At 38.3% G+C, this 12,699-nt stretch overlaps 1 protein-coding gene across 4 annotated transcripts in view; it reads left to right on the forward strand.

The window, feature by feature from the left end:
• Nucleotides 1-12,699, forward strand: part of megf10 (multiple EGF-like-domains 10) — a 68,477-nt gene that overhangs the window by 12,564 nt on the left and 43,214 nt on the right. For all 4 annotated transcript variants that reach the window (XM_073873764.1, XM_073873765.1, XM_073873766.1 and 1 more), the window contains exons 2-4: nt 8,813-8,928; nt 11,143-11,244; nt 11,362-11,462. In XM_073873764.1, coding sequence (XP_073729865.1) covers nt 8,825-8,928; nt 11,143-11,244; nt 11,362-11,462 — 307 coding nt within the window. In that variant the 5' untranslated portion in view covers nt 8,813-8,824. The remainder of the gene's footprint in view (nt 1-8,812; nt 8,929-11,142; nt 11,245-11,361; nt 11,463-12,699) is intronic.

A 12,699-nucleotide genomic window follows, 5' to 3' on the forward strand; every position in this document is an offset into this window, starting at 1 on the left:
GAACAACAGACATGCAACTCATTGCCTTTATGCAGTTAATTAATAAACAATCGGTATCGGCCTTTCTCTATTGCCGATATGCCGATGGTTTCAAAATCATCAAAAATCGGCCGATAAATATCGGCGGCCGATACATCGGTGCATCGCTAAAATTTTCCATGTCAAAGAACCCAAATCCAGTCATGGACACGTTGCGGTAATAAAAAATTCCCCCTTAAATGTGGAAAAAACAACAAAATTGGTTTGTATGATGTCATTTGAAATCATGTGCAAAATAAGTATGTGAAGAATGCTTCTTATTTTGATACTCTTACTTTGCATTTACTTTTTTTAATCAAAATGTTCACAACACCTCATAAGTCTAGATTCGCGAGAATCACCCTCTTATTCTTAACAAATGTGTGTGTTTATTGTAGATCTTCCATCCATGAAACAACACACTACAACAAATACAATGGTAAAACAAATAACAGAAATAATGGTGCCAGTATCCTAAGTTAAATAGTGAATAAAAAACATTTGCCACATGCTAACTCGTGAACAGCTTTAACCTCTTAATTAGTGAACATAAATGATTTAAGATTTGGCAATCAGGTTTTAAATTCTTCAACAGAACAAGTAGCATAATGACATTGCGCAGACATGTACGCTTTAAGTGAGGAAGCTTATTGGGGTTACAAAGCCATGCTGAAAACGTGTTCACATGGTGTGCTGGTAGCGGAGATAGATGGTTTTTCACAACTTTGATCTAGAGAAAATATCTTGCCTCATTGTTCCACCAACAAGCCAGCGGGTCATCACTGATATCAGTTGCATCCCCTTGCAAATTGGCCCAGTCTGCTGGCCGTTTGCATTTACACAAACTTAATTTTGAGTCATAAGCTTTCATTCTTAAAGTTAAATAACTTTTGCAAAAAGGGACGATACATGTACCTTTGGCTCAACAAATAGAGCTTTGTTAGCAGCGCAAAAATCCCTGGGACTTAATTGCAAGGACCACAGACATACGAATGACATGTATATCTTAAATGCACAGTAAGCCGATGAGGATTAAATGCATAAATGAAGTCAATTGAAGTGTTGACACTGTTTCCACTGTTAAATGTCAGAAAAATGCAAAGATGATGTAACTTGTAGAAAATTCAATGGTCTGGGAATGAATTGTGGGAAAATTGTAAGTGTTTTCTTCTTGTGTGTAATATTTTCCTCTCAAGTGTTTTTTAAGGGCTGTTGGAGTGCCACACTTGACTCGTGTGAATGTAGTAGACACAACAGTCATTTTCAGGCCCATCCGCCCCCACTTCAACGCACATGTCGTCTCAAGAGCTTGTGTTACTCTACACATGACAGACAAACCATCACACACTTACCTCACAATACACAACACATTTAAATATAAATTACACTTCATCTGATTACTGTTAGTCTGAATGTGTTTGCGCACAGACACGAGAGGATTGAAGGCGTCTCGCTCTCTGTAACACCTGACTGCTTCCGTCAACTGGTCTGAGGACAGTTTATATGGGATACACTTAACCGCTGCTGAGACCTCTGATTAATGTTACTCTTAACTCACACACTAAACACATCTGATGTTCACCTTCTTGTTTCTTTTTTGGTTTGGAGGTGTCGTGATGTCTGATTTATTCTGCTCAAGCACTGTGTTTAAAGTCCAGATCTACACTATAGCTTTAAGTAATAGGCCATCATTTCTTCACACTAGGTATATATGACCTAACCTGCTGATGTCTTTAACAATAAGTCGTTCTTAGATGGGTTAGTTATGAGCTTTACTAGCTTTATTGATTTAGAAAGTGATATAATAATAGGATTATTTTCTCTGGAAGGACTTCAGAGACTATGTGCTCTTCTCATATCTGGATGGCCTTTTGGTTAGACGCTCTGTGTGAATCCCTCAGCCAGCCGGCGCCCGCAGTGTTGGGTCATTTCAGACGACAGCAGAGGTCTTGTTTGTGTATGGGGCAGTTGTTGCGAGCGCAGCTGTGCGGCATTAGTTGAGTGAAAGTGATGTGTGCCAGCGCTGGTACTTCCATTAACTCTTCAGACAGAGAGAGCTGCTAACAGATCAGCTTACGGCTATAATACACACATACTACTCTACTCATAGTCTTAATGCTACAGTAGACACAGCTGCTTACAGTGGAAAGCTTTTACTAACTACTTCTAAACTCCAGTGAAGTTTACAGTGACCTCCACTAATATTAGCACCTGTTTAAAATAATAACCAAAAAACTCTTCTTTCTTTAATCTTTGTTAAATACATGTGTGACACAATTATTGGCACCCTTTTTGTCAATACTTCACAGATCTGAAATACACTTGTGGTGGTAGCCAATGATAAAGGCAATCATTATTACACACCAACAAAAAAATGGTCTACTATACGAGTGAAAAACAACTAGTCATGTGTGACATAACCCAATACTTGGATTTATTGAAAATTTATATTAATTTCACATTATAGTTCATAAATCCAACCATCGCCTTCCCTGCTAAAAAACAATAAAACCATTACAGAAAATTCTAATGGTTTCCATTAAAATACCAATAGGAACCATTAGCTTTTACCATTAAAACCACTACACTGTAGTGTGTTTTGGGCCATTAAAACCAATAAAATTCCCAATAAAACCAATAGAATTTCTGTGATGGTGTCTATTGTTTTTTTAGCATGGTTCTCTTTGGCATGAACAAAGCTGATACTGTCAAAGCACCACAAACTGTTATATGGACTGATATATGAAGCAAAACTCCTGAAGATAAAACATTTTAAAGGATTTATTAACATTGTGAGCCGTGTAGAAAGACTATCAAACTCTATTGAATACAATAATCTGTACAGTATATTAATAATCGACAATCGGAGTAACCTTGACATTAGCATTGCTTAATTGCTACCATCTCTGATCTCTCTGAGCACACATTTTGGATATAAAAAGATGTTTCATTAATAATATTATTATAAAAAATGGGAGGGAGAAAGAAAGTACAGCATGTGGTAGTGTCATTCAAAACAGGTGTCAGTTGTTATGTCCATAAAAACCAACGCTTAAGACTGCACATGAGCTTTAGAGCTGACTGACTCTGATCTCGGCTGGTCGTTCTCTGAGCGGTTTTACACACAATATTAATCAGACCCGGGACCCGAAGAAATTCAACTGGGACCGAACCAAACCTGACCGACCATTTAAAATATAGACCGGAATCATACGGGTCCTAGGATCTCCATGAAGACCTATAATGCATACAAGTCATCTCAATTCAGAAACACTGAAGGATACAATGTGACACGAGGGCCGTATCTCAATCTAAGGGCTGAAGCTTTTCTAGGTTACATACTTCATCAAGACATATTAACGATTATAAAGTTGACTATTATTCTTAGTTAATCTTAAATTGTTGTAATATACTTGCGAATGTAAAGCTCAGGTCTCTTAAATAAATCAGGCTTTATGATGTATGCAGCCTGCATATTCAGGGTGCAGCCTTTGGATTGAGAAACGCTTCGTGTCGCACCCAGTTTGTTGAGAAACAGAGAGACACGGCGTGCTTGCTAGCAAAATGTCATTATCAAAGTGTGTCATTATCACGGAAGAACAAAAACAGACAAAATTTGACACCAGATATACGATATACCTGGGTCGCCCGTCCAAGTAAAGTGAATGTGTGGGAAACACAGCTTGTCAAGATAACATCTCTTGAGTCTTCTGATATAATTCCTGATGAGGTTGGCAAGGGATCTGAGATCATTCCTCCATCTCTCCAGATCCTTCAGATTTACAGGTCCACTCGGGTGGTCTCTCCTCTTGAGTTTATCTCACAAGTTCTCTATGGGATCAAAGTCAGGTGACTGGTATGGCTAGGGCAAAACTTTGATTTTGTGGTCTGAAAATCATTTTTGTGTTGATTTTGATCATTGTCTTGCTGGAAGATCAAACCACAGCCCATTTAAAGCTGTCTGGCAGAGACAATCAAGTGTTCATTTAATGTTTGTTGATATTTGATAGAGTCATTGATCTTAACAAGATGGCCAGATCCTTTGACAGAAATACTTTAAAGAGTCACCACTGTATTTAGCTGCGGTACTTTTCCATATGGCTATTTCTCTGTGTGCACCAATCCCAAAAAAAGTTTTTTTGCCAAAAAACTGTCATTTGGTTTCATCTTACCATAAAACTTGTTCCCATTTGAAAACCCACTAGTATCTGGCAAACTGAAGACACTTGAGTTTGTTTTTGGTTGAGAGTAGAAGCTTTTTTTCTTAAAAACGTTTCATACAATTTGTGTTGATGTAGGTGACTTCACATTGTAGTTTTGAAAACTTTCTGACCCCAAAACCCAACTAACTTCTACATTTCCCTAGCTGTGATTCTTGGAGATTCTTTTTTGGCCAATCGAACCATCCTCCTGACAGTGTGTTGAGACAAAACATTTTATTATTATGTGTCACTATTGCTTTATTAGAGATGGCTTGATATGTCCTGATTGTAACATCCGTGTCTAAACACGTATGTTTGACTGTTTAAATTTATTAAAAACATTAAACAATTAATAAAAGTACAACGCTCAACATAATATAACTGTAGTATAACATTTACAAATATACAAAGTTAGTGATAAGGACTTACCAATCGCGGTTTAGATTCTTATTTGCGCCTACGGTGTTGTATACAGTAATTTAGTCACGTCAGGTTTAAAGTTTTGTTGCTACTTCACTATACGCATTGTCATTTAGGTGTATCATCTTTAGCACCCAGAATCTTTTGTGGGTCGAACATATATTTGTTTAGCTGCTTTTTTACACATTAATGTTTTCAAAACATGTAATGATGGGGAATGAAGCTATCCAATCATAGCAGTGGGTGTTAACGACCAGGTCTTCAATGTTGCCCACCCATCAAAACAAAGCATTTTTCAAGCCAGCCTCAAAACCAGGGTACAAAATAACCCATTACTTATTGCTTTGAATGTTTTTCAATGTAAAAACGATGCAAACATCATAAGTAGACCTCAGACAACAGTGTAAAACAATAAAAAGAGCCGATTTATCGCCCTTAAATAGTCAATGTTATATGAGTAAAAGAGGGAATCAAACTGATTACTCTACATCAGGGGTCACCAACGAGGTAGCCCGCACAGAGTCTGTGAGGTGCCCGCCAAAGCACATTCTATTAATAGTCCCAACTGTATTATTTATTCATTACATATTTTTTTATATTAGCGTGGCTTGGTTTACGTATGTTAAAATTTTAAACAATACTAAAACATATAAAGAAGTCAAATAAAATAAAATAAACAAGTAAAACATAAAAGTTTTAAGTAGACTATATCAAAAAGTAGCCCTCCAGATTGTTTTATCCATTGTGGTAGCCCTTGCTCATAAAAAGGTTGGAGACCCCTGCTCTACATTATCAAGCAGTTGGAAGACAAGTATAAAGCTGGTAAATTCTGGTTACTTAGGTGATGGGCATTCAAAGAAATTAAACCAAATCGCAAGGACTATTTGTATCATGTCATGAGATGTTATATCAAACATTACAAGAGACCAGCAGGTCACAATGACCCAACCATAAATGTACCAAGAGACAATCAAACAAGAAATCAACCTAACACTATGATTTTAATCAATACAGTCAATAAGATTCAAGTGTAGGTGAAACATTTCATCTGTTGTTGTGAATGTGCAAAAAACACTGACCTGTTTGATTCAGAATGTAGTTTAAAAGTGTAGAAATCTAGAGATGTTTCAGTGCACGTGTCTTCATCTGTCTTCTTAAAGGGGCCATGGCACAAAGATTTTTTTAAGATGTCAAATAAGTCTTTGGTGTCCCCAGAGCACATATGTGAAGTTTTAGCTCAAAATACCATATAAATAATTTATTATAGCATGTTAAAATTGCTACTTTGTAGGTGTGTGCAAAAATGTGGTGTATTGGGTGTGTCATTTAAAATGCAAATGAGCGGTTTGTTGCAATTAAAACTCAATTGTGCTGTGAATTCTTTTCTCTCTGTCTTTTTCTCTGGCAGTGCTGTGATTGGATAGTCCAGATTAAGGGGTGGTATTATTCTAATAAGAGCTCCTTATGACATCTTATGACATCACAAGCAGAGCCAAATTTCAACGACCTATTTTCTCATGTGCTTGTAGAGAATGGTTTACCAAAACTAAGTTACTGGGTTGATCTTTTTCACATTTTCTAGGTTAATAGAAGCACTGGGGACCCAAACATAGCACTTAAACACGGAAAAAGTCAGATTTTCATGCCATGGTACCTTTAAGACATGTAGGAGTGTTGAGATGTATTAGAACCTGGCTGTGTTCTGTCTACAGAAGACATGTAGAAGAGATGTTATTTAATTAGAAAAAAAATGTTTTTATTTGTAACAGATCTAGTTTCAAATATGGCAAAATAATAAAACAACTAGTCATGAGATACATGAGAAATAATGAGTGCCGCCATATGCTGCTAGCTGGAAGAAACAAACTGTAATTTGCATTGAAGTGTAATGTCAAAAATAAATGGAAAGAAACCTAGCATTTGGGATTTGTTGCTTTATCCTGTTGTACTGAACCGTGAGCCTTAAACCAAGGTACATAAAATATAATCTTACTGCTTGTGTGATTGCGGTTTAATGCTTGTGCTGATCCATATACGTTTAGGGTTTGTTTTTCACAGTGGCTGCAACTTAACATTTAATGATGATTAAAATGAGTCAAGTATGGTCACACACACACACACACACACACACACACACACACACACACACACACACACACACACACACACACACACACACACACACACACGCACAAACCAGCAGGCATCTATCAGTGCAGCAGTCAGGGAGCAACTGGGGTAAAGATGTTTTTCTAACCACTAGGCTGTTAGTACTTCCTCTGATGTCTGTTATATATTTGGTTGAGCTATTGGGATTTTTTTTCTGAACTGGGTCACTTACTGCTGTGTGTTTACCATAATTTCTCAAAATATCTTATTTTGTGTTCATCAGAAAAAAGAAATTCTTACAGATTTAGAACAACATGAGGATGAGTAAATGATGACAGAATTTTCATTTTAAAGTGAACTATCCCTTTAAGAACTGCCTTAATTCTTTGTGGTATTGATTCAACAAGGTACTGAAAGCATTTTTTAGAAATGTTGGCCCATATTGATAGGATAGCATCTTGTAGTTGATGGAGATTTGGGCACGAAGCTCCCGTTCCACCACATCCCAAAGATGCTCTATTGGGTGGAGATCAATGCTCAGTAGGGGTGTCAACAATAATCGATTCGGCAATGCATCGCAATGCGCGCGTGCACGATTCAGCATCGATGCAGCAAAGTGTCATAATCGATTATGTCAATGTTTATTTTCTGGCCTGGAGTGGACAATAAAGTTGTAAAGTTTCAATTACTTCCGGGGGCATAACAACAACAATCAAGATGGCTAAGGCAGAGAGAGATGACCGCGATAGACGGGTAAATAAAAACACTTTTCCATGGAAAGTGGACATATGGGCACATTTCGGATTCTATGAAGTTAATGGGAAACTAGACAAAACTTAACCTGTGTGTAAATTCTCATCTCAGGTATATAATTGTCATTGTCTTAAAGCTGCTAAGCTTCCGTTTTTGTTGAGAATAGTTGCACTTGACTGATTAAAAATTTGCCTTGTTGTGTTCAGTAGAATTCTGATGCATCGCAATGCATCGTAGAATCGAATTGAATCGTTACCTGGTGAATCGTAATTGAATCGAATTGTGAGGACAGTGCCAATGCACACCCCTAATGCTCAGGTAGGCCGTGGCATTTAAATGATGCCCAGTTGGCACTAAGGGGCCTAAAGTGTGCCAAGAAAACATCCCCCACACCATTACACCACCACCACCAGCCTGCACAGTGGTAACAAGGCATGAGGGATCCATGTTCTCATTCTGTTTTTTTACACCAAATTCTGACTCTACCATCTGAATGTCTCAACAGAAATCGAGACTCATCAGACCAGGCAACATTTTTCCAGTCTTTCACTGTCCAATTTTGGCGAGCTTGTGCAAATTGTAGTCTTTTTTCTCTATTTGTAGTGGAGATGAGTGGTACCCGGTGGGGTCTTCTGATGTTGTAGCCCATCCGCCTCAAGGTTGTGCGTGTTGTGGCTTCACAAATGCTTTGCTGCATACCTCGGTTGTAACGAGTGGTTATTTCAGTCAAAGTTGCTCTTCTATCAGCTTGAATCAGTCGGCTCATTCTCCTCTGACCTCTAGCATCAACAAGGCATTTTCACAGACAGGACTGCCGCATACTGGATGTTTTTCTCTTTTCACACCATTCTTTGTAAACCCTAGAAATTGTTGTGTGTGAAAATCTCAGTAACTGAACAGACTAAACAACCATGCCACGCTCAAAATTGCTTAAATCACCTTTCTTTTCCATTCTGACATTCAGTTTGGAGTTCAGGAGATTGTCTTGACCAGGATCACACCCCTAAATGCATTGAAGCAACTGCCATGTGATTGGTTGATTAGATAATTGCATTTATGAGAAATTGAACAGGTGTTCCTAATAATCCTTTATGTGAGTGTACATATTGAGACTACAAGCTAGCTAAAGGCGGCAAATTCAGTGTATTCACTTCTTCTCGTGAATGAAGCGAGTTAACTCAAAATGTGCAAGCGTCCATCTTTGCGTGAATAGCGCAAATTTATTGCTTTATTTGCGTCTGGTGTGAACGCACAGTGAATTAAAAAGAGTAAAATCTGATGAAGGTGCTTGTTTTTGTGTTTTTGTGAAGGTGCTTCCTGAAATGATGTCATTCTTTACTCCTTTATTGGCTGTCTTATGCTGGCTGTTATCACTGACATCATCTCTTAAACTGGACGACCCCAATGTCTGCAGTCACTGGGAGAGGTGAGACACACACACACACACACACACACACACACACACACACACACACACACACACACACAAACAGTATAGGTCCATGGCCAGGGGATGTCTTGGAAGTCTATTAAAGTTTATTGAAAGGAATAAAGATCCATGTTTACTTCCCAGCTAGATTCTCTTTCACTCAGTAATGTGTGGGAACAGCTGTGTGCTATGAGGGGTATCCTAAATCATAGATAAACACATCTAATGTGTGTGTGTGTGTGTGTGTGTGTGTGTGTGTGTGTGTGTGTGTGTGTGTGTGTGTGTGTGACGTGCTGAGCTGTGCTGCTATCACATCCATCCATATATAACCTATTTTACAAGTTCACACTTGCAAATAAGTCAGATAGATTAAATTGGTAAATGTATTTGGTGTACTGTCCTGGGAGAGGGCTCTGAGCTTGGTAATTGGCCCGAACACAAAGTACCCCCTCAGGTTTAGGAAGTAACCTGGTGAGTGAGAGGAGATGGGGTGGTGGAGGGATTCTGAAGACTGTAGAGGATCCTTAGGTGAGTTTGACTGTGATTATATATGGGCTTGCCTTCGTGCTGATTGGGTAGATATGTTGATCACTGATTGTAGACAGCTGGTGATATTAGAGTAGCTTATTTGACTTGTTTTTCTAGAACTATGTTTATAAAACATCATAAAGTTTTCATTTGTTTGTGTTTTATACCTTTCATAATTTTCATGATTAACTCATAACTCTTATGCTGCGTTCAGACCAGCAGCGGCAGAGACGTCAAGCGCCAGTGATTTCAATGTTAAATCAATGTGAAGATGCATTGACGGCGTCTGGAGGTCTCGCGGCGCGAATGAGGCGTTTAGTGCGGCGCGGTAGACGTGGTTCCGTCTCATTCGTGCATCTGCATTCGTGCACGAATTGAAAAATATTAACTTTGGCGGAAAAACGTGCTGCATTAAAGGGGGAGTCCACGATGTTTGAAAGCCAATGTTGATATTTGAAATCACCTAAACAAACACGCCCCTACCCCAATAGAATCTGGACCTTCTGTTGATAGACCCGCCCCAAACATACGCAACCCGGCAATGATGTCAGTTAGTAGACACGCTCCTTACTGCTGATTGGCTATAAGTGTGTTTTGGTAGTCGGCCCGTCTCCTTTTCCAAAGCGTTTTTCAAACATCGTGGACTCCGCCTTTAACCAATCATGAGCTTGCTCTAGTAGTGAGGTGATTACAAAAAGCGAGTGGAGGCACAGAAGCCCCTCCCATCACGCGAATTTCCGCATGAATGTCTTGATGACTTGAATTTCACGCGCGGCTTTCACGCGTGAATGAAGCGAGTAAACTCAAAATGTTCAAGTGGCAAACTAGACATGGTTTGAACCCACGGTTAGGGTTGGGGTTAGATTAAAACTATATAGAGGAGAGGTATAACGCCCTTAAATGATCAAAAATAAAAATATTAATCTAATATTTGCCCTAAATAGTGTTCAGTATGATTCTGATGATGAGTGGGTCCTGACACATGTTGTCTAACTCCAGAGTTTAGAAAGTCTTTAAACTTTTTTGTATTTAAAGATCTGGGAGACAAACACATTCCCTCTATTATGATGTTTAGGTGACTCCATGTGTTGTAAATGATTTATCTTCTGTTACGTGCCAGCGAGCAGACGGTTGGTTAGGTCGGTCTGTTCGCTTCCAGACCTGAGCCCTAGTATAGTAATTAGCAGTATTACTACAGACTATGTGCCAGATTACTAGACAGAAGAGTAGCAGCAGCACCCCGGGAGGGTCTCTTTTCAACAGGTCAGGTCTACCCCAAAAACTCTTTCTATTATGTATAACAACCCAAGTTCTCTAAACTAAAGAAGAAATAGTGCTGTGGTGAATGTGTCTGACTGTGTACATGAACAGCCGCCGGTCACAGCCGTTCCAATGCAAACACAAAAGAGCTTCTGTCACTGTTGTCTGAATAAAGATCATTTCATATCTAAGAAAAACGCCTCACAAATACTCACAGACAGGTGCTACAGCTGCTAAATACTTCACTCTTCTTCATGTGTTTTGGAGGCCACACACACACACACACACACACACACACACACACACACACACACACACACACACACACACACACACACACACACACACACGCATCACTCTGTCTGCAGCTTCATTATCATACACAAATACTTAAACATGTGTGCGTGTGTGTTTGTTGTGTAGTTATCCTGTGACCGTGCAGGAGTCGTATGCACATCCCTTTGACCAGGTTTACTACACCAGCTGTACAGACATCCTCAACTGGTTCAAATGCACTCAACACAGGTGTGTACACATCACAACACGTTATAAAGGTTTTGATTTATAGTCTTTGTTTACCTCTAAACTGAATGAATAAATGAATAGACTGTAATGTTAAGATGATCATTGATGGTTTTTAAGGGTAAGCTACAGGATGGCATACCGCAGGGTAGAGAAGACGATGCATAGACGAAAGTCTCAGTGCTGCCCGGGCTTCTACGAGAATAAAGACGTGTGTGTCCCTGAGTATTACCTCACATATACACTACCTTCACATTTATACCTGTCTAGTCACTGGATTGATTTATAATGTATGAATGATCTTGTGTAAAGTGTCAGATGAATGATCTTTTATATGAATATGATATATAGAGTTTGTATGAACAGTTACTGTAATCACATGCTGCTTTCTATTGAGCTCAGACAAACTTTAACTTTCTGCTGATTGTTGAAATCACTCAGAAAACATCACGGTTCTGTTAGTATCTTTACATGAGGAATAAGATGTTGTGGCAGGTGTAAGTTAAAAATGAGAGTAAAAGTGACATAATGTACGGTAACCCACTACATATTTCTAGTGTTTTTACAAATGAGGATGTCTCCAAAGGGAGGTTTTGCTCAGGTTTGTTCATTTGTCCCCAGAATGTAGTATCTTCTTTCATCTTCTAACTCAACCCCTAAGAGTATCCCTCAAAACTTTCTGCATTTTTAGATTAAATGTTTAAATTTTGTTTACAATGGCACAGGAAGTGTACACCATGTTTATGTAATTATACACATGTCAAACATACACATTTGTTCTAATAAAATACATATCCCATACAGCAAAAAATATATTTTCAAACATACTTTAAAATATTTGTAAAAATATAGAAAAAATGCCTAATAAATATATGTACTGAAATATATTTACACAACAAATTTCAACGATATTTTCTATATTTTGACAAATATTTAAAAAATAAATATATTTTAAAGCACTTATATTCACGTTACATTTGAAGAGAAACACAGCAGGTTTAAAAAAAGATTAAAATTAAACACATTTTCAGGATGAGTAGGATCAACGCTATGTGAAGGGAGGTTTGGGAGCTGATCTGTAGTTAAGATTGTATACATTATACAGTATAATACACATTTTACACAGTAACGTTAGCTCAGTGTAGTTTTGATACACCTTACCCCGGTTTCACACCGCAAGCGTGAGCGGCGCGTATGCGTAGCGTGAGTAGCGCATGAGGAGAAGCGTTTGCGTAGCGTGTCCATTGTGCTTTCACACCGGCTTTCACAATCTCAAGTTCACATTACTTTATTTTACATGCATTAATGAGCAAAACCTCTTTAAGACGCTTTTTGACGGTCAGTGTAATTTATAAAACTGTGATTTGTTTAACCCACATTGTTTTCATGCTGTTCTGGTCTGTTTAATGACAGATATAGACACAATTATAGACTTAAGAAGCACATATATTATTAAAT

This window comes from Misgurnus anguillicaudatus, chromosome 12 (assembly GCF_027580225.2).
Source record: "Misgurnus anguillicaudatus chromosome 12, ASM2758022v2, whole genome shotgun sequence".
Lineage (NCBI taxonomy): Eukaryota > Metazoa > Chordata > Actinopteri > Cypriniformes > Cobitidae > Misgurnus > Misgurnus anguillicaudatus.